At 45.3% G+C, this 22,171-nt stretch overlaps 3 protein-coding genes across 9 annotated transcripts in view; 2 read left to right on the top strand and 1 right to left on the bottom strand.

Moving 5' to 3' along the window:
- Positions 1–9,335, top strand: part of lims2 (LIM and senescent cell antigen-like domains 2) — a 52,012-nt gene extending 42,677 nt beyond the window's left edge. For 3 of the 5 annotated variants that reach the window (XM_080786372.1, XM_080786371.1, XM_080786368.1), the window contains exons 6-11: positions 1,086–1,236; positions 3,355–3,447; positions 5,414–5,462; positions 5,576–5,651; positions 7,411–7,613; positions 7,936–9,335. In XM_080786372.1, the coding sequence (XP_080642498.1) occupies positions 1,086–1,236; positions 3,355–3,447; positions 5,414–5,462; positions 5,576–5,651; positions 7,411–7,555 (514 nt within the window). In that variant the 3' untranslated portion in view covers positions 7,556–7,613; positions 7,936–9,335. Of the gene's footprint in view, positions 1–1,085; positions 1,237–2,494; positions 2,588–3,354; positions 3,448–5,413; positions 5,463–5,575; positions 5,652–7,410; positions 7,614–7,935 lie in introns of all 5 variants that reach the window. The other 2 variants (XM_080786369.1, XM_080786370.1) reach the window with 2 other exon arrangements.
- The window catches only part of plekhm3 (pleckstrin homology domain containing, family M, member 3), a 465,291-nt gene that overhangs the window by 223,415 nt on the left and 219,705 nt on the right, over positions 1–22,171 (bottom strand). The window lies entirely within an intron of this gene.
- Positions 10,756–22,171, top strand: part of ranbp2 (RAN binding protein 2) — a 42,975-nt gene continuing 31,559 nt past the window's right edge. For all 3 annotated transcript variants that reach the window (XM_080786357.1, XM_080786356.1, XM_080786355.1), the window contains exons 1-12: positions 10,756–10,988; positions 13,428–13,495; positions 14,815–14,926; positions 15,684–15,965; positions 16,391–16,495; positions 17,014–17,238; positions 17,453–17,566; positions 18,264–18,404; positions 19,242–19,401; positions 19,789–19,970; positions 20,417–20,625; positions 21,121–21,244. In XM_080786357.1, coding sequence (XP_080642483.1) covers positions 10,917–10,988; positions 13,428–13,495; positions 14,815–14,926; positions 15,684–15,965; positions 16,391–16,495; positions 17,014–17,238; positions 17,453–17,566; positions 18,264–18,404; positions 19,242–19,401; positions 19,789–19,970; positions 20,417–20,625; positions 21,121–21,244 — 1,794 coding nt within the window. In that variant the 5' untranslated portion in view covers positions 10,756–10,916. The remainder of the gene's footprint in view (positions 10,989–13,427; positions 13,496–14,814; positions 14,927–15,683; positions 15,966–16,390; positions 16,496–17,013; positions 17,239–17,452; positions 17,567–18,263; positions 18,405–19,241; positions 19,402–19,788; positions 19,971–20,416; positions 20,626–21,120; positions 21,245–22,171) is intronic.

Raw genomic sequence — 22,171 nt, 5'->3', positions numbered from 1 at the left:
ATGTGATGTATTCCCCATGCTTTTTGTTCTTGCTTAATGTAAGTCGCTCTGGATTAAGAGCGTCTGCTAAATGCCTAAATTGTAAATTGTAAATTGTGCTTCTGTGAGGGGTGGGAATCCCTGGAACTGCATATTTTCAGAAGGGTCGGCGGCCAAATTCTGATAATTCTGGCCGTCCTCATCTGAACACAACCAGTCCATATCAATCAAATAAGTGGAGGTAGTATAGACCATTTTAAATACTTAGGCACATAATGACAGAAAACTCAATTTCAGTGAAAATACTGACCAGATTCTTTTATCCACCTACTACGCAAGCTCAACTCCTCTAGAGTTAGCTATAGCATATTATGGAAACAGTCTATTCTATAAGAACCTGATAGAGGAAACTTGACTTTTAACGTGGCAATGTGGTATGACGATCTTAATGTAAAAGGAGGAAGCAAGCTGCAGAATGTAAAAGGAGGAAGCAATAAGCTGCAGCGAATAATAGTGAACCTATAGCCTCAAAAAGAGACAGAAACAATTAAGTTTTATCTACAAGGAGGTACTTAGAAAAAAGAGCTGTCAAGATAGCAAATGACCTCCTCTCATCCACTCTGCAGGGAGTTCCAACTATACTTCCCTCTGGTAGACGGTACAAAGTAAATACATAATTCATTGTGTGTGTGTGTGTGTGTGTGTGTGTGTGTGTGTGTGTGTGTGTGTGTGTGTGTGTGTGCGTGTGTGTGTGTGTGTGTGTACTTGTGTTCATATTTGGAAGCCTGCACGGTAATGTCCACAAATCAGTCGTGAGGGGCCTGCAGATTGCAGGCATATGCCCAAGCCGGGAGCAAAGTTCTGTTCAGTGTCTGCAATAATTGGCAGTCGCCATATATGGAGAAGGCGATGCTTTCTGTACCCGTGATCTGTATCCTGAAGCACTTGTTGTAGAGTTTTCTCAAGTTCGCGCATCCACTATTGTTTGTGTTCAAGAAATTTCTTGTAAAAATGTGAATACAAATAAAGATGTTAAATGTGTGTGTGTGTGTGTGTGTGTGTGTGTGTGTGTGTGTGTGTGTGTGTGTGTGTGTGTGTGCGTGCAGTAAGGAGCTGACGGCCGATGCCAGGGAGCTGAAGGGGGAGCTGTACTGTCTTCCGTGTCACGACAAGATGGGGGTCCCGATCTGTGGCGCCTGCAGGAGACCCATCGAGGGCCGCGTGGTCAACGCCATGGGGAAGCAGTGGCACGTCGAGGTACTGCAAGGAAACTACACATTTTATTAGCGTTATTAGGATTGATTTAGACTTCGTTTTTTTCATCATTTTGAAAGTCGCTCTCTGGATTAACCCATTTTGGGGGCGGGAACCCCTTTTGGTGTTTCAAGCATTCTGTTATACTTTAGCTGTTGAAAAATATCAGATCTACAAGTTCATAGTGCGCCACCGAGTGGCGCACTATGAACTTGTAGGTCTGCTATTTTTGAAATATCGTAAAAATGCGGCACAAATCTTTTGAATAGGTATATATTCTTTCAGAGCGAACGTCGGGCCTAAATGGATTAAAGGGGAATACCACTCATGTTCAACATTTTACTATCAAAGAAGAAGAAGAACATCCTTTCGACCGGGTCTTCATCAGGCAATTTCTTCTTTTTTTTGCCTGATGAAGACCCGGTCGAAACGTTGCGTATTCCTTGTCATTAAATAAAGTAAGTCTCGGAGCTCTACAAACTGGTGTGCTGGATCATGTTCTTCCTCTCCTTTGATGTTTGCCTTGATGCCTGACGTCCAGCACCTGGCCTGGATATAGGCATTGAGATGTGCACTCAATCTTCTCTGTCAATATTTTACTGTCATTATTATTAATATACCTTTGAAATGCTGTGTTTCCTAGAACTGGATATCTGGGGGAAAAAATCATGAACATTGTGAATCACATCTTGATGACATGGGTTCCCATGTGTGACACTATCAGAGTTACAGGCCTGTAAGGGTCCATTTGGTTCCATGTGTTCCACTCTCAGAGTTACAGACCTGTAAGGGTCCATTTGGTTCCATGTGTTCCACTCTCAGAGTTACAGGCCTGTAAGGGTCTATTTGGTTCCATGTGTTCCACTCTCATGAGTTACAGGCCTGTAAGGGTCCATTTGGTTCCATGTGTTCCACTCTCAGAGTTACAGGCCTGTAAGGGTCCATTTGGTTCCATGTGTTCCACTCTCAGAGTTACAGGCCTGTAAGGGTCCATTTGGTTCCATGTGTTCCACTCTCAGAGTTACAGGCCTGTAAGGGTCTATTTGGTTCCATTTTGTACTTTCTAGTTTCTACCAGTTACAACTTACAGGTTCGCTTTCTTTCCAAAATATTGACGTTGAGAACCACTACTCTTTGCCTTTCATAATTTCCCCCATCTTGCCTTCAGCATTGCCCTCTGTCTCTTTATCTGTCTCTCTCTCTCTTTATCTCTCTCTCTCTCTCTCTCTCTCTCTCTCTCTATGTCTCTCTCTCTCCGCAGCACCATGTGTGCTCGGTGTGCGAGCGCCCCTTCCAGGGTCAGCCGTACTATGAGCGAAACGGCCACAAGTACTGTGAGAGACACTTTGACATGGTGAGGGCTCTCTGGGCTCGGAGGGGCCTGGTCAGGGCTCTCTGGTATACTCGGAGGGGCCTGGTGAGGGGTTCCTGGGCCCGGAGGGGCCCGGCCGGCCCAACGCTGTGGTTGCTTGGTGTGAATGGCCCTTATTATAAGCCTGGCTATAGCCTGCTGCTGCATTGTGTCACTCGCTGGCTAGCCTGGAACTCACCTATGCTTTTTATGGCATAGGCAGCTTCCGGCAGGATCCGCCGGGAGAATATATGCGCAGCTGCGCGACATGAGACTAATTACTTAGAGCGACAGAGAGAGAGAGGAGCGTGTGTGTGTACATGTGTGCGTGTGTATTTCAATTTTACAAAGGTGCAGACGATCAGAAATCAGCAGAGAGTGAGCAATGTTTGCGCTACTCTATGCCGAATTGAAGTGGACTTTTTTTTTCTCCCTGGAAATAAAAACGTCTGGGTTTCCGAGGCTACTCGCTGGCTGACTCACTCCATCCATCCTCCATCTTCACAGGCAGATTGTATATAAACGTGCTGCAGGTTTCTGTGCGTTCTAAAACGCGTGCTGTTCATGTCATCAGAACCTCAGATGCGTCTGTCTGTGACTGTGGAAGATGAACGGGGATGGTGTGGGTTGGTTCTCTTAGTGCTAACCAGATGATGTGATGTATACTGGCTGGGGCTGTGCGTCGGTCGGCCCCACACTGCAGGGCTGATATATCTCAGTGCTAACCCTGTGTGCTTTTGTGGGCCTTTTGTTTGTTTGTGTGTTTGCAGCATTTTGTGTGCGCTAAGTGTGAGAAACCCTTCCTGGGACATCGCCACTACGAGCGCAAGGGCCTCGCCTACTGTGAGACCCACTACAACCAGGTAAGGCCCACTACGACCACCACCAGGTGATGCACCACGAGAACCACTACACAGCCACCAGGTAATATTATAGCACCCTCAAACTGATCAGGTCTAAATGGTAAAACGGTGCATTTGTATATAGCGCCTTTATCCAAGGTGAATTACATATAGATTTTGCATTACATTCACCCATTCACACACACACACATTCACGAACCTTTACATACTGTAGATTGTGCATTACATTCACCCATTCACACACCTTTACATAGAGTGTGCATTACATTCACCCATTCACACACCTTTCCATAGATTGTGCATTACATTCACCCATTCACACACACACACACACACACACACATTCATACACCGATGGCGCTGGAAACCATGCAAGGCACCAACCTGCACATCAGGAGCAATTAGGGGTTCAGTGTCTTGCTCAAGGACACTTCGACACTAACTCTGGGGGAGCCCACAGGGTTCGAACTGGCAACCTTGCGGTTACAAGGTCCACACGCCCCAGACTCTCATGGTCTATAGGCCCACACGCCCCAGACTCTTCTCCCTTCTGGCTCCACAACTATGGAATGAACCCACCTCTTCAGACTCCATCTTAGACCGTAGCCTCGACGACCTTACGGGCGTATGCACAGGCTAAAGTTAGATCATTTTGATATGTAGACATAGCACTCTATAGTGAATACTCATAGTTTCATTGTACAGATTTTTAGACAGATGAAATACCATGTGTTTGTCCTTGCTTACTGTAAGAAGTCGCTCTGGATTAAGAGCATCTGATAAATGCCTAAATTGTAAATTGTAATTCCCACGACAACCAGGTAATGCAACGTAGAGCTCTTCACAGGTGCAAAGAAATTGCAAAGGGAAACTCCCCCCTGTCAGGTGTAAAGGAGCAACTTGGACACTCAAGGCATGAAGGAAGCATGAGTTCAAGTCCGTTGCTCTCCCCTTGTCCCCCATATATGGGGACTAGGTTGGTGGAGGGTGTGTAGAGCCCAGGATCACATTAGAATGATTGACACAGGGGTGAAAAATGTGTTACAAAATCATGGGATAAAGAATATATTTAAAAGAAAACAGGTGCAAAGAAATTAACCAGATTTTTTTTATTCCTTATTCCAACACCCCAAAACCTCGGCCACTCGCTTACTCACACTCGCTCAGTCCAGCAAAATGGTGGTGTTACGGTGAAATTGGTGACCTGCCGAAATGTGTGACGATCGTGTGTATAGACGCTCACATGACGTCAGTGTCCACTGTGTGTTAGCAGAGTTCAACCTCGCAGGTATTTAGGACACATTTTTAAAAGACCTCCATGTAAGTCCACACGATATTGGTCACACATTTCAGCAGGTCACCAATTTCATGGTAACGCCTCCATGCTGGAGCGAGCGAGCGAGCGTGAGTGAGCGAGTTGGCTAGGTTTGGGGTGTTGGAATATTGGGCTAATGTGAGTGAAGTTAGCTGCAGTATAGACAGTGAGACAGACGTTCGTATCCGAGGTAATGGCACCACCTTGTGGTTGAATGGAAGAGATTCAGTGAGTGGGTAAAGCATTTTGGCATGGTGAATGCAGCATGCTATCTGTAGGATGGACAGAGACTAGCATCAACCACTTCAACCCTAGTGTATACCTGTTCTGCTGGGCGAACGGGCGTCGGAAATAGCCGATGTGCAAGGTGGTAGGTCGACTATTTTAAATAGCCGATGTGCAAGGTGGTAGATCGACTATTTTCAACACATTTCGACATTTTAATTCGTTGATTAACACACCATTTTAGTTTTTGTGCTATTTTAGACAGTCATCTGTCTAAGTTAAAACCTTTTTAGCCTTGAGTCTCACTCAACAAAATGAACACGGCGACAAGGTAGGCTACTGTATAGGGTTGAAGTGGTTTTATTTTAATTTTTTTCACTACATCGCTAACCTGTCTGTCTGTCTGTCCGTCCGTCCGTTCCACAGCTCTTCGGGGACGTCTGCTACCACTGCAATCGAGTCATTGAAGGCGATGGTGAGATTTAAAATAAATAAAAATTCTTAAGTGCTTTAACCCATTTAAGACCTGATTTAAAAACATTCACCTGGTTGGTGGTTATAAAATGACCACTGTTTGGTGTCTTCCAGTGGTGTCTGCCCTGAACAAGGCCTGGTGCGTCAACTGTTTCGCCTGCTCCACCTGCAACACCAAGCTCACCCTGAAGTAAGTCCTATACCTATCAGTCATTTAAGCCCCAACCCTGAAGTAAGTCCTACCTATCAGTCATTTAAGCCCCATGTATGGAACCTAACTATCAGTCCTTTAGCCCCAACCCTGAAGTAAGTCCTACCTGGCTATCAGTCATTTAAGCCCCACGTACGGAACCCAACCCCCTCACGGAGTGGTTTGGTTCCATGTTGTACACCGAGTTGACTTCACTGCGGAACACCCAGGCAGTCTTATCTTGACAGTTCCTGATGTCGCTGCACTTTTCTCTCTGAAGCAACATTTTTCTCTCTGTCTCTCCCATCTTAGTCTACTTGCCAACCCATAGAGCCCAATGTGAACTCAGGCATTTTGAGTATACCCTAACGTTTTATGACATGTCAAACTAGGAGGTTTTCACAAATCTGCCATAGCCACATGAGCTCAAATGAGCTGACCTCATCATATTTGTGATGACGGCTATGGTTGTTTTAGCCCAACAAATGTTTTTTTTGTGCAAAACTTATATGCTTGGAATGGATTCAGAATCTTGAATCCCCCTAGTTTGACACATCACATGCTACTTAAAGCATGATGAAATTTAGAATGTTTTGTCTTAAATCGGTTGCTAATGGTATGGTCACATAATTATGCCAATTATGAAAATTTCTCAACATAATATGCAAGTTATAGCATCCGGCAGTTTCTACATGCTGGGGACCCCTACTCAACATTTATAACATCAGTTTCTACATGCTGGGGACGCCTACTCAACATTTCTAACATCAGTTTCTACATGCTGGGGACCCATACTCAACATTTATAAACATCAGTTTCTACATGCTGGTGGACCCATACTCAACATTTATAACATCAGTTTCTACATGCTGGGGACGCCTACTTAACATTTATAACATCAGTTTCTACATGCTGGGGACGCCTACTTAACATTTATAACATCAGTTTCTACATGCTGGGGACGCCTACTCAACATTTCTAACATCAGTTTCTACATGCTGGGGACTCCTACTCAACATTTATAACATCAGTTTCTACATGCTGGGGACGCCTACTCAACATTTATAACATCAGTTTCTACATGCTGGGGACCCCTATACTCAACATTTATAACATCAGTTTCTACATGCTGGTGGACCCATACTAAACATTTATAACATCAGCTTCTACATGCTGGGGACCCATACTCAACATTTCTAACATCAGTTTCTACATGCTGGGGAGTGGGGACCCATACTCAACATTTCTAACATCAGTTTCTACATGCTGGGGACGCCTACTCAACATTTCTAACATCAGTTTCTACATGCTGGGGACCCCTACTCAACATGTATAACATCAGTTTCTACATGCTGGGGACCCCTACTCAACATTTATAACATCAGTTTCTACATGCTGGGGACGCCTACTCAACATTTATAACATCAGTTTCTACATGCTGGGGACCCATACTCAACATTGCTAACATCAGTTTCTACATGCTGGGGACGCCTACTCAACATTTCTAACATAAAACGTTGGTGTACTCAATATGCCAGGGTTCACATTGTGGCAAGTGGACTATCTCTCATCATCATCATCATCTCACCTCCTCTCTCTAAGCTTACCTCAAGACTTTTCTGTTGCCCTCTTTTACGACTCTCTCATCTTTTCTTCTTCTTCTTCTTCTTCCTGCTGTTTTCCTTTCTCCGTCGCTTCCCGTCTCCCTTCCTCTCTGGCTCCTACCCCCACCGTCACGGTACGACGGCGCCCCCTTCAGGGACAAGTTTGTGGAGGTGGACCTGAAGCCGGTGTGCAAGCACTGCTACGAGCGCATGCCGGACGACGTGAAGCGCCGGCTCGCCAAGCGCGAGAAGGAGAAGGAGAAGAAGAAGAAATCGGCCATCATACCCATGTGTCTGTGACATCATATCCTCTGTCCCTCCTTTCTCTCCCCCCCACTTCTCATCCCGCCATCCTTTGGTTAGTGTTCCTGTTTTCCTCCTTTCTTTCCTCTGGCCTTTTCTGCTTCTCTCTGTTGTTGTGTCCGGCGGCAGCTCAGTCGCTAATATAGAGCTCTGCTATAGTTCCAAACATTGCTCCTATGGCTGGAACTATATCCCATTGAGATAGAATGAGCACTTCCGCATTCCAATGTTACAATGGGAGTCAACGCTAGTGTCGCCACTCTCTTACTACATTACTCTAGTGACACCGCTCAAAAATGAACACTGACACCCGCAGCTGTTTTCTCTCTCTCTCTCTCTCTCTCTCTCTCTCTCTCTCCCTCCCTCCAAAACCACAGGAACAAGTTTGTGGAGTTCGACATGAAGCCTGTGTGCAAGAAGTGTTACGAGAAGTTCCCCCTGGAGCTGAAGAAGAGGCTGAAGAAGCTTTCCGAAACGGTCGCGCGGAAGTAGAGAGACCGACCGGAGCAGCCGGGGGACGAAGTTTACGCTCATACGGCCGTATGAGCGCTTTGCCTTATTCATACCCGTCTAAGGAGTACCACTTCATACAACAGTTATTCTTTTTTATATTTTCTCTCTTGTGACTTTTAAAATAAACTCATTAAAACGGTCCCTGTACATTTCACAACGATATATTCTATTTTATTTCACTACCGACGGTGCCAGTCTGCCAGACTATTCTCCAAGCAGATTACTGATAATAAGGTTACTGATATATAAAAAAATGCCTAAACAAAAGCAAAGCAAATCAGCCAAAGAGATGTTACGGAAAGGAGGCGACTCAAATGACCTTTATTATAATAATTATTATGGTTTGACGATATTTAACGTGTGTAATAATATCTCCTGCTGGATCTGTTATACTGCCTTAGACATTTTGACTTATATTATATAAAGGATATACATATACTTTTTTTATGTTGTTTTATTATTATACGTTGTATTGCCTTCATGCACAGACTGTTAATGACAATGCACAGACAGACTGTTAATGACAAATAATATTTGCTGTTACAGTTATACAACAGCCGAATATGCCATCGTTTGTTTGTTGGTATGCCTTTACTATTATTCTCTGTATCGAAATCATAATCGACGTTCGTTGTGCGTGTCAGGTGCGGTTTTGGGGCCGAACCCCCCCCCCCCCCCGGTGGTCCTTGAGGGGGTTCCAGGGGGTCCCCTGATAAATGATCGATAGTCGGGGGAACCAAATCCATCCCTTTGTGGGTCTGTAACTCTGAGGCCCCTTTTTTCCACCAAAATAACTTTGGTTCTACAACTGGTTCCTTTTACACCAAAAATAACTTGGGAATCATTTTCTAAACCAAATGTTTGAATAGAACGGAATCATTTCCGTCTTGAAATGGTTTAAGCTCTTAAAGATAATAGGCTACATATAGCCTGTCTTTTTTTTCTTTCTTACTTTTTTTTTTGCATAGCTACTGCGGTGGTGTGATGACAATGATACATTCCATTGTTGTATGGGATTTAGACTTTCTATATCAGCCACATTTCATTACACGACTCATATTATAATACACGCACGCGCGTGCACGCGCACACACACACACACACACACACACACACACACACACACACACGTTATTGCAATGCATAGAGCGATGTCTATTGTTATGTAAACCACACAGCTGTGCGTGTTAAATGACTGAACGGTGATCAAATGTTTTTCATGGCGCTGTAATAACATTTCTCTGAATAAAGATCTGTCTCAGTCCATGCGTACTGTACGTACATTATTATTTCTTTCCCCTGTCCAATCAGGAGAACCCATTTATAATCAGTTTCTACTCTATAGGCCAGGCCATAGCAGTGGGCGTGGTTTTGTGGCACCACTGAAGAATCGGCCATTCATTTTTCCCATAGAGATTTATAACAAATATTTGTATCGATTATAGTTTAAGCCTAGAATCAAACCATCCAGGTGAGTCATGACTCACCTGGACTTTGATTCTGTGAAGAAAAAAGAAAAGAAATGCCTCACTGTATAGGTTTTCTTTTCCCTTTTTACCTCCTTTATGATGATTTCCTGTTCTTTGGCTGTATAGAAGTAAGAAGTGTATATTTCATTTGTATGTCTCTAAAATGTTATTATTAATTGAACATGGTGGACCCCATTGTAAACAAGTGTATTGGTCGTCCACTCACACTCAGCCAAAACAGGAAATCATTATAAAGGCCAGTTTCGAATTGCAGCCGTCCGTATATAGGTGCCCTTTGAGGGCGGTTTTGAAGGAGTCAAGGGATTTCCATGTCTTAATGACTGTTGGTAGGGCGTTTCACATTTTGGTGGCATAGGAGCGAACTGAATTTAGTAACTTGTTCGTGCCGAATCTGCTAAACATAAAGGTAAGGTACTGTTAATGAATACTTCAATACTTCAATCAATGCCTCTTTTTCAGCATTCGAGAGAGAGACACATTCGACAGTTAACCTCTAATATTTCCAATCATTTTAGGGCATAAACAAGAAGTTCTCAAGTTTATCAAGAAGGATGTACTGTACACATTCACATCATGTATACAAGTTACATTAAAGACCATTTTTTCAAATATATACATTATTTATGTTGTTTTAACATTTTGGACAAAATAGTCAATGTTACATTGAGGTGCCCGTGATGGCCCAAATATTGTACTTTTACTCCAATACATTTGAAAACTTTAGTCAGTAATGGTTACTTTGTACTTTTTTTGATTTTTGATTATTATTACAAAAAATACATTAACCACTTCAGAAATATACATTTGGGCCATTTCAAAATAGCCAATCTACAAGCTAATGATCCAAAATAAAATAAAATAAAATAAAATAAAATAAAATAAAATAAAATAAAATAAAATAAAATAAAATAAAATAAAATAAAATAAAATAAAATAAAATAAAATAAAATAAAATTCACACCCACACCACGTGGGCTACGTCCCTACGTGCGTCACTCCCCTCCCCGCCCACGGACCCACACATAACGTTACGCACGTAACACTGCATTTAAATCCCATTGGTCGGAACGGGAGACGCCGACCGACCAATCACAAGACCTCCTTGTAACCACGTGACCACCCGCTGCCATATTGTGGTGGCTGTGAGCATGCGCACTATGAAGAAGCTTGAAATCCAGGAGAGACAGAGGATCATGACATGAGAGGAATAATATCTGACTGCTGAGTCGCTTTAGTTCACAAACACTTCCTCGTGGTTCCTCCATTCTTCGGTAGTTGTTTGGTAGTTAGTTGGTTGGTTGGTGGAGGAGCACCACCTCCACCCATCCATCCATACCTCCACCCAGCCGGGCGTCATGCGGCGCAGCAGAGCCGAGGTGGAGCGCTACATCTCCAGCGTCCAGAGCTCCTCTCCTTCCCTCAAAGAGGTGAGTCTAGTCTGTCTGGGGCTCTGGGCGGGGGGGTGGTACGCTCATACCGGTGACCTATACAATGCTGTGACTCCCAAAATACTTGTATTATAGCCTACTATTTAAATGAAGACTGGGGTTTTTTTCAACCTTTTTCCAAGGTCCGTTAATTATTCAGCATTGTTTTGAGCCACGGAACACCATTTGATGACATTTCGAGATAGATAGTATGTGTAAGAAGGGCTGTCAAGCATTTCATAACATGCTCTATAAAACGATACTTTAGATCTTCCACTTAGTTTACTATGATGCTTACCTTTTGTAAATCTCTCTGGAATATGAGCGTCTGATAAAATGCCTAAAATCGTAAGTAATAATAATGTAATAATTAATCAAACTAAACTACTGGGGTCGGGGTCACAATTCTATAGGACACCCATGTTGGTGTAACTCCTTCAGCAGCAGCATGTGTGTCAACCTGCTGCCGGTATATTATGACCCCCCAAGCAGTTGTTGTTGTTGCTCATAATATAAACAACATTATTGTTGTTGTGATGTGTGAAATGTCCATTAATTTCCCACCGCCGGCTAGCTATGCTAAGCTAATGTTGTTGTGTTATAAATGTCCTCGACAACAAACGGACACTCAGTCGGTCTTTTAGAAGCAACGGCAAAATGCGCGGCATGCTAAGTGCTAATGCTAGCAGAGCTACAGTACAGTAACACAGTCTGTTGTTGGTTTTGGTTGAAGTATTTATTAACAGTTGGTACAATTATTACAGTACATTTCAACTTTCAAGCACAACTCAATAAAAATAAACTGTTAACTGAGTGGACGACACAATAAAGCACTACGCTTGTTTACAAGAGGGTCCACCTTGTTCAATTCATCACAACATTTAGAGACATGTTAGTGTTGTTTTGACTTTGAAGAAGTGTTTGTCTTTCTGTCTAGTCACTAGACAGACAGACAAACACTTCTTCAAAGTCAAAACAACACACATGACAAAGTGTGGGAACCAGTGCACTAGACTCTAGTGCACTGGTTCCCACACTTTGTCATGTCAAGGACCCCCAAAATGACACTCATTAGTCTGCATACAAAATGTCTGCATACAAATGTAATATAAAACACTCAGAGTTACATAATAGTTCATTTGGTTCCAAACTATCGTTTAGCTGGGGACCCCCTGGAACTCCCTCAAGGACCTCTGATGGAACCCGGCCCCCACTTTGGGTACCACTGGTCTAGTCTAGTGGTTCTCAATGTGGGGGTCCGTCCGTCCGGGGGGGACCCCCAGGGGTCCTTGACTCCTTTATTTCAGGGGAGTTCCAGGGGGTCCTCTGCTAAATGATCATATCGAGGATGAACGGAATGCAGAAGAACGAAATGCACCCTTATGCGTCTGTAACTCAGTGTACAAATTGAACCGGTTCCATTTGTACACTCGGAGTTAAATTAACATGGATCTTGCAATAAATTGGGGTCCCAGAGATAGAAATGCCATTAAAGGGGGCCCGCGGTTCAAACTGCATGGGGGTCCTTGAAATAAAAATCACACCCGTGTGAAGTGAAGGGCGCTAATATAAAGTCTAACTCATGTTGATTAGGTGACGTAATGGTGATGTAAAACAAACATTAAATTATCTTTATTGTCAATGGCATTTAATGTTTGTGTTGGGGACAAGATGACGTACATTTTTCCTTCATTGTCAATGGCGTTTTTAAAACAAACGATGAACTAAAAACAAACATGAAACCTGTATATAGGAGGGGCTAGCGCCCCTCAAAAATGGTTGAGTCACTGCTAGAGCCATACACATCTTTCCTCTTATTGGGGGTCCCTGCCATAGCTTTTCAAATGGGGGTCCGGTCCACGCAAATGTGTCAATTTGGGAGTCCTTGACATGATAAAGTTTGAGGAACACTGGTTTTATATATATCCGATTGTGAAATAAACATTGACTTCTAGCTGCTATAGAGACATGAATCAAAGTGTTAATTGTGTTTGTTGTTTTTTCTGTTCAAGTATGAGATTGATACGAGATATTTTGTTGGGTATTTGTGGCGCTGTGTGTGTGGTGGCAACCACTTACACAAAGCTGCCAACAAGGCACAACATGGACATGATCAAGGTTCAAGGTTTCTTTATTTTATCTTCCAAGGGAGAAATTTGTCTTGGACCCCAAGGACCCGCCCTGCAGCATACAGATACAATACAATACACAATACAAGACAACAAAGGCACACAGTGACCCGTACAACATTAAAAAAAACACACACACACCAACATACCATTACCTAGTGCCAGACCCCTACCCTGTCTGCCCTCTGCAAGGACTCTGTTAATGTGATTGATTGTTTGATTGGATATGTTATTAGACAGAGATTCAAACAGCACCAGAGTACAGTGTGTGTGTGTGTGTGTAATCAATCATATTCTTTGTCTTTCACAGAAACCAATTAAAGGATTCTTATTCGCTAAATTGTACTATGAAGCAAAGGAGTACGAGCTCGCAAAAAGGTAAGCTCAAACACATCAGTGTTGTTGTTGATGCTCAACTGGAGTAAAGTTCTCACTCACTCACTACTAAAACTTGCTCTAAAAAGTCTATGGGACTTCTAATGATTGTCTAGAGTCTAGACAATCATTAGAAGTCCCATAGACTTTGGCTGCCATATTAGTCCACTTGCCAGAATGTGAACCCCGGCATGTTGACAGTTGACAACAAAAAACACTCCTTGGGCTAAAACTGGCATCACAAATGTGATGATGTCGTGTCGTGATGATGTGGCTATGGCTGTTTTAGCCCAATAAGTGTTTTTTTTTCTTTTTTCTTTTTCTTTCAAAACTAATGCTTGGAGTGGATTTTCATCAGCATCATGAAAACCCCCTCGTTTGACACGTCACAATATGCTATATAAAGCATCTGCTCACTGCTAGTACCCTAAATTTGCCACCATTGATAATTATACCATTGATGATTGATATTATAAGCCAATATTTTCTCAATTTCATTATGCTTTAAGTAGGATGTCAAACTAGGTTTTCATGATTCTGAATCCATTTCCAAGCATGAGTTTTGCATGCAAAAACAGTCCTTGGGCTAAAAACGACCATAGCCGTCATCACAAATGTGATGAGGTCAGCACATTGGTTGGTGGTTATGGCCGAATTTAGCCCAAGGAGTGTTATTCGTGCAAAACGAATGTTTGGAATGGATTCAGTTTGACATGTCACTTAAAGCATAATGAAATTTAGAAAATGTTGGCACTAATTGTCAAAAGGAAGGGGGTGAGTAAAATTAGTAAAATAAAATCTAATTTACGCTAGGTAAATTAGATTTTATTTTACTCATGATGCAATTTGTTGAATTATTTTCTCCCTGAACGGAAGACCTTTAATTGAGCAAGCTCATGATGGTATGCCTTGTGTGGTGGGTGTGTGGGGGGGGGGGGGGGGCATGAGTTTCCCGGTTCGATTCCTGTGTGTGTGTGTGTGTGTAAAAGGGTGAATGTATTAACCCATTCTGGGCGGGAACCCCTTTTGGTGTTTTACCCCCTCAGGACCGGGAACCCATTTTTGGGTTTTGTAAAGTATTAAAAAAATTAAAATATTTGATGCGGCTATATCAATATTTGAAGTTTTTCAGAAAACTTAGGTTAGGATTTAGAGGCGTTTTTAGAATCGGTCTCAGGCCTAAATGGGTTAATGCACAATATATGTAAAGCTGTATGAATGTGTGTGTGAATGTAATGCAAAGCACTTTGGATAAAAGCTGCTATATAAATGCACCATTTACCATTTGTGGCGCTGTGTGTGTGTGTGTGTTTCCACTTCAGACATGTATCGGAATACCTTAAGGTCCAGGAGAGAGATCCCAAAGCACACAAGTTCCTCGGACAGCTGTTTGAGAAGGAAGGAGAAATCAACAAGGCGGTGGGATGTTACAAGGTATGGGATGCTTTCAATCGAGGGATGGGAATGATCAATTAATACATTAATTGATAGTTTATACATTTTATAAGCCTAAAGAATCCATTAACCGGTTAGTTGATGAGTGGTGTTTAAAAACCTTAATTTCCCTCAATGTCTTAACATAAAAATCTACACTTTGCTGATATACAGAAATAATTCAAATGGCATAATTATATTCCTTAATCAAATATTTTTTGTTGACCATTTGCGATTCAGGGCAATGGCGAGGAATAGAATTAAATGAAAGAAAAGTGCACTGTCTTGGCTGTCACATCACAGACTCTGTACAGACTCTTTGATTAATTTGATTAATTATTAACCAGAGATTAATCGATTAACGAAAACTATGACGAGAAATGTTTTGTCGAAATGAAACCTAAGCTATGACTAAAACTTCTTGACTGCCTCCCTCCCTCCCTCCCTGCCTCCCTCCCTCCCTCCCTCCCTCCCTCCCTCCCTCCCTCCCTCCCTGCCTCCCTCCCTCCCTCCCTCCCTCCCTTCCTGCCTGCCTCCCTCCCTCCCTCCCTTCCTGCCTGCCTCCCTCCCTGCCTCCCTCCCTGCCTGCCTGCCTCCCTCGCTTCCTCCCTGCCTCCTCCCCTCCCTGCCTCCCTCCCTCCCTCCCTGCCTCCCTGACTCCCTCCCCTCCCTGCCTCCTCCACTCCCTGCCTCCCCTCCCTCCCTGCCTCCCCTCCCTCCCTCCCTGCCTCCCCTCCCTCCCTCCCTGCCTCCGCAGCGCTCGGTGGACCTGAACCCGGCCCAGAAGGACCTGGTCCTGAAGGTGGCGGAGTTGCTGTGCGGCGACGGGGAGCAGCGCGACGGCAGGGCAGAGTACTGGGTGGAGAAGGCGGCCAAGCTGCTGCCCGGACACCCGGCCGTCTTCACCCTGAGGGAGAAGCTGCTGTCCGCTCAGGGCCAGCAGGGATGGAACCACCTGTTTGACCTGCTGCAGGCTGAGCTGGCCGCCCGGCCCTCGGACCCGCACGTCAACGCCAAGCTGGTGGCGCTCTACTGCCAGGTAGGCATGGAGCGCTGTAAGCCATACCCGGGAAAAACCTGATAACAAGCTTATTGAGTATACGTTATCAATGAGCTTTGGGCTTATCAAGCCTGTTATGGAGCATAGCGGCCCATGACGTCATGTTTAATCCATGCTGGCACAAACATGTCGGTCTAAAAGTGTATTGATACCTGCCAACCAGAGCTGTCCGGGTGTGTGAAGGCACACATATTAACCATTTTACAGTTTCTTTAATGTTATTTTATTGGTAAAAAGGTCAATTACCTTCCGTCTGTTAGAAAAGTACTGTATTTGAAGGCCCTATAGTAAAAGATACTGGTTCTGTTCAGAATGTATCGTCTTTCCACAAAATAATCAAAAAATGCTCGATAAGCCTGCTCATTATCAATAAACATTAACGATCTCCATCCCTATACCGCCAGGACGGACGTCTGGACGAGGCCGTCAAGCACTGTGTGGCGGTGGAGAGGAAAGGCCTGCTGCGTCACAGCCTGGACTGGAGCACCGTGCTGCTGAACACCCTGAGGGTGAGCCTCATCTGCATGCACAGGTTTAGACTGGAGCACCCTGAGGGTGGTTGATTCTGTACTATACACACACCGTAAAACGTAAAGATACGACGGTGGCATTAAAGTGCTGCGTTTTTTAGAAAACGTAAATATAAATGATTATGGCACGAAAAGTATTAATGGCACAGGCAAGACTCTTCACATACTAGACTAGAGCATGTCTGAAATAAGTGTCCGAGCTGAAATGGACATGTAAATATGAAATAAATGCTTAAACATGTAGCTATAGGTGTAATGTTAAGAGTCCACAGAAGTGAACCTTTCAAGCCTGTCTTCTCAACTCGCCGTCTCTCTCTGCGAGACATTACTCTATAAGCCATATCTCCAAAAACTGGTGGGTCAAACTGAACAACAAAATGTCAATTTGAAGCTATGATTCTCTGCTTTCATATACGTAAAAAAAAGCCTTTTAGCCTAATGTGTGGGAACTGAGGAACCCTGGTTGTAACGCGGTGTGGTGGTGTGTCGCTTTGCAGGAGTACCTGGACCAGCCCAGCGTGTCCGCCAACGCCAAGCTGTCCCGCCGGCTCCACAGGGAGCTGCTGTTCGCCCACTGCACCCAGCTGAGACTCACGCTGTCGGGGAGAGGCCTGGAGTCCAGCCTGGACGCCCTCCGGAGCTTCGACCAGGCCATGCAGGCCCTGAGCAGCACGGCGGCCAGCCAGGCGGACGAGCTGTCCGACGCCTTTGTGGAGATGAAGGCACGGATTTTTTTCTTTTTTTAGTGGTGCTAGCCACTCCTATAGACAGCAATGTGTGTCCCTGTGTCTACGTACTGTACGTGTCTGTCTGTGTCTACGTACGTGTCTGTGTCTGTCCGAGCACGGCGAGCTGAAACACCTCGCCAATGCCCCTGAATCGGGGCCCGCCTATACACCTGCACAGATCTCATGTATCTTCATGTTCCATGTTCAGGGCCACCTGTACCTGCACAGCGCCACCTTGCTGCTGAAGATGGCTCAGGAGAAGGAGCAGCAGTGGAGAGCGGTGGTGGACCTGGCTGCCCTGTGCTACCTGCTGGCCTACCAGGTATACTGTTGACTTTATTTTGTTTTCATCACACGATTTTGTAAGCCTTTTCTTTTCGCCCAAAATGTCAATTGTCTAATGTAATCCTGGAGCGCTACACTTCCTCTGCCAACCTGGGGAGAGCAACGGACTGACCTCATGCTTTCATGAGGAGTCCAAGCCGCTTCTTTTCACCTGACAGGGGGTAGTTTCGCGTGGAAGGAACAAGTTATTCCTAACCAGTTCCTTTCCCCTCCATCAGGCTGGCCAGGGCGAGGCAGTTTATAGACCAGGATTACTGCATGTTTTTTTGTGAGGGTACCACTACCTACCCTAGTGGTCCTTTAAATATTTCATTATAGGAAGACATTGCTGCGACTTGCGTCATTTATTTGGGTCTTAAATAAAAGACTCTGAGGTCTTAAAAAGATCTTAACCCATTTTGGGCGGGAACCCCTTTTTGTGTTTTAAACATTATGCCATAAATTAGCTATTGAAAAATCTACAAGCTTGTAGGTCTGCTATTTTTGAAAAATCGTAAAAATGTGATGCAAATCTTTAACTCGGATCTACTCTAAATGGGTTAAAGTCTTACTTTCAAAATGGTGCAAGAACCCTGCTAAAATTTGACTAAAACGTTTTCATTCCAAAAGACTATGGACTAAAACTAAAATCAAGTGTTGCTGTCTGAACCCCCTCCCTCCCTCCCTCCTCCCAGGCCCCCAGACCCAGACCGAAGGTCAGTAAAGGAGACCAGACTTCTTCTCAGCTGCTGGAGCTCCTGGCCAGCGACAGACAGAGCCAGGCTGGACACATGCTGTTCAACCTCACCACGGACATACACACGCTGGTCAAAGAGGTCAGTGTACACACACACACACACACACACACACACACACAGCTGTCCGCTTAGAACAACTGTCAACAAACTGTCCCATGTGTGTGTGATTGATTTTGGCATTACAGAACGTTTTAACAGCTGCCGTTATTTTAACAGTATGTTTTAACAGTGGGTGACTGTCCCCAAACATATTTTATACTTTGGACGACATCGTCTGGCGACAGCCAATCCAATTCATGTGTTGCTTTGTTTACCCTCCGTACCACCGATAGGAGGACATCGGTAATAACAGCAGGAACGCCCACTAGGAGATTTGTATCGCCGATTGAGTCGCCGCTGTTAAAAATTAGAGTGTGTGTGAGTGAGTGTGAGAGAGAGTGAGATCGGCTGTACCTTTGACTACAGCCTGGAAGAAGCCTTTCTAACCAAAGTGCTGAAGTATCAGCAGCTAGTGCACACCATCTCACAGCTAGGCTTAGTAGGCTACAGATGTAAACTTTTAGTTTTTGGCAGCCTAGGGCATGTGCATAAGTTGGTTGTGAGGGGCTTACAAATGACCGGCCTTTCCAAAAGGAGAGCCAAGCAGTTAGTGAGGTACTACTCAGTTTCAGCCATTATAGGAAGCCGCTCAATTTGGAGTAGGCGTTGTCTCCTTTATCCATGATTTATGTCAGCTGTACTCTATGTAACGATGCTTTGCCGTCCATGCACGTTGTAACTGGCTGCTCTCCTATTGTCAAACTGCACTGCACTGCATACAAGGTATGCCTGTACTTCTCATTATGTGGACATAAATAAACATTTCAAGTGTGTGTGTGTGTGTGTGTGTCTGTGTCTCTTTGTCTCCCCCTATAGGTGGTGGAGGCCTTTGGGAACCGCAGCGGTCAGGGCGCTCTCTTCGAGCTCCTGTTCGGAGCTCAGGCTCCGACGGGAACCTCGTTCATCGCCAACGACGACATCCGTTCCCTCAACAGCCAGGCGCCAGAGCGCCCCCAGCTGGCCAAGTGGGACAGCGGTACGTCACTCTGTCTGTCTGTGTGTGTCCGTGTGTGTCTCTGCTGTTGTGCTGCAGACGTTTGTCTCCCAAATAACAAAAGTCCGACTTGCGCTGCGGGTAAAAACAGGGACACACATAGCTGTCTATATATGAGTGGTTGCACCACTCAAAAAAATCCCCCTTGCCGCGGGTGAAAACTCACATGTGGCGTGTGGTTAGGGCATTGGTTCCCAACCTTTTTATACTGAAGTACCACCTCAGAAAATATTTGTCCATAAGCCATATCTCCAAAACTGGTGGGTCAAACTGAACAACCAACATGTCAATTTGAAGTCTGACCGTCTCCCCTTCACGGTGGGTCATAATAATAAAGAATGGACGTTGCTCTGCCGTGTGGTCCTGCAGGCTGCGTGCTGCTCCACGGAGGAGACCTACAGCACCTGAGCTGGCTGGCTCTCCAGTGGGCCGTCCAGGGTCTCAGAGCCTCCCTACGAGACTGGCTGAAGCACCTGTTCCCCCGGCTGGCCCTGGAGACCTCCAAGATGGACACCAACGCACCAGAGTCCATCTGCCTGCTGGACCTGGAGGTACGGCCGTCTGAGTGTCTGCTAGATTGTGCATTACATTCACCCATTCACACACACACACATACACAGATGGCGGCGGAAACCATGCAAGGCACCAACCAGCACATCAGGAGCAATTAGGGGTCTTGCTCAAGGACACTTCCACACTAACTCTGGGGGAGCCCACGGGTTCGAACTGGTTACCGCCCTGGGCGGGAGGGAGGGAGGGAGGGAAGGAGAGAGGGAGGGAGGGGGAGAGAGAGAGAGAGGGGGATACTTTTACTCACAACTTACAAGTTTAGTCCAGGATTCTGCAGAGAAAAAAAGTCTTGATTGTGCCGGAGAACAGTCCAACCTGGTCATACCTACCTAGTGGTGGTGTGTTCTGATTGGTCCGTTCTCTCCCCAGGTGTTTGTTTTGGGGGCTGTGGTGTTCTGCATTCTGATTGGTGGGTTTTCCTCCCCAGGTGTTTGTTGGGGGCGTGGTGTTCTGCAGTCAGAGTGCGCTCCAGGAGAAGGCCCGGGTCGACGGCGGCGCCTCTGGAGGAGGGGGCGGAGCACCGCAGCGGCTCTACGAGCCGCGCTGCATGCCCCTCCCCTTGCTCCGCCTCCTCTCCACCGACAGGCAGCGTGAGTGGTGGGACGCCGTCTACAACCTCATCCACAAACGAGCTCCGTGAGTGGCCGGATTATTGCATTATTATTATTATAATCGTCCAATCGCAATCATTTGAGATGATCGCGATCGTTTTTTTGCATAATCGTTTCCTTGTTGAAAAATGACTGTACATTATTAACCCATTCTGACCGGGAACCCATTTTGGTGTTAGCATCATGTCATGCTTTAGCTATTGAAAAATAGCAGATCTACAAGCTCATAGCGCGCCACCCAGTGGCGCGCTACGAGCTTGCAGGTCTGCTATTTTTTTTTAAATCGAAGAACGACTGACATTTTTTTAATCTGATCTCAGGTCAGAATGGGTTCATCAGACCAGTGTGTGTCCTAGTGGAAACCTCGTATGAATCTGATCTCAGGTCAGAATGGGTTAAAGAAAAGAGAAAATACCAGATCTACATGCTTACAGCACGTCACATAGTACATAAATATTTCCTGCTATTTTGTAAATTGTACTGTGTGTGTGTGTGTGTGTGTGTGTGTGTGGTCCTTCAGGCCCGGCATGTCGGCCAAGCTCCGGATGATCGTCCAGCATGGACTGAGCACGCTGAGAGCTGGAGAGAAGCACGGCCTGCAGCCGGCCCTGGTCATCCACTGGGCACAGCACCTCAGCCACACGGTACACACACACACACACACACACACACACACACAGCCGGCCCTGGTCATCCACTGGGCACGACACCTCAGCCACACGGTACGCACACACACACACACACACACAGCCGGCCCTGGTCATCCACTGGGCACGGCACCTCAGCCACACGGCACGCGCACACACACAAACACACACACACACAGCCTGCGCTGGTCATCCACTGGGCACGACACCTCAGCCACACGACGCACGCACACGCAACCTGCACTGGGCAGCCACATGGTACGCACAGACGTGCACACACACACACGCACGCACTCTCTCGCTCTGTCTCTCTCTCTCATAATCTTGACCAGCCAGTGTGTCTTTCCTTTCCTTTCCACCTGGCCCTCTCTGTCACAGTCTTCACAACTGCTAAATATGATAGGGTGTCTAGGGGGCCAGGTGTCTTCATTAATTGCTCCATAAGGTAAATATAGCTAAATATTATGTCCAGGTCAGTGGTTTTGTTTCCACAGTTAAAACGAGAAGCAAGAAGCTGGGGCCAGGCTACTTCTCTGGGCCAGGCTAGACTAGTCCAAATGAACTGTCCCACCCGTGTTTGTCTTGAATTTACTGCATTTCACTGAATGCAAATGTTCTTTTTTTTTTTTCTCATCGACTGGGAATTTTTATGTTAAAATGTTTGTGTTTTTTTAAATGTTTTTTTTGTGGCTTTCGCCTTTATTTTATATATTTTTTATGGAGGGACAGACAGTAGGCTGACAGGAAATGGGGAGAGAGATGGGGGGGGGGGGGGGGGGGTTTACATGCAGTAAAGGCTGTCTGGATCGGGAGTCGAACCCGCGGCACACACTGCGAGACTGGATTACCAGCCACGGTGCCTGGACCGCTGAGCCACATCCCAGGCCATCGAATGGGAATTTAGACACAATTTAAACACTTCCC

The sequence above is a fragment of the Protomyctophum bolini genome (assembly GCF_963924005.1).
Source record: "Protomyctophum bolini genome assembly, chromosome: 16".
NCBI lineage: Eukaryota > Metazoa > Chordata > Actinopteri > Myctophiformes > Myctophidae > Protomyctophum > Protomyctophum bolini.
Note: the sequence above shows the minus strand (reverse complement) of the source record. Positions and strands in the feature narration are given on the sequence as shown.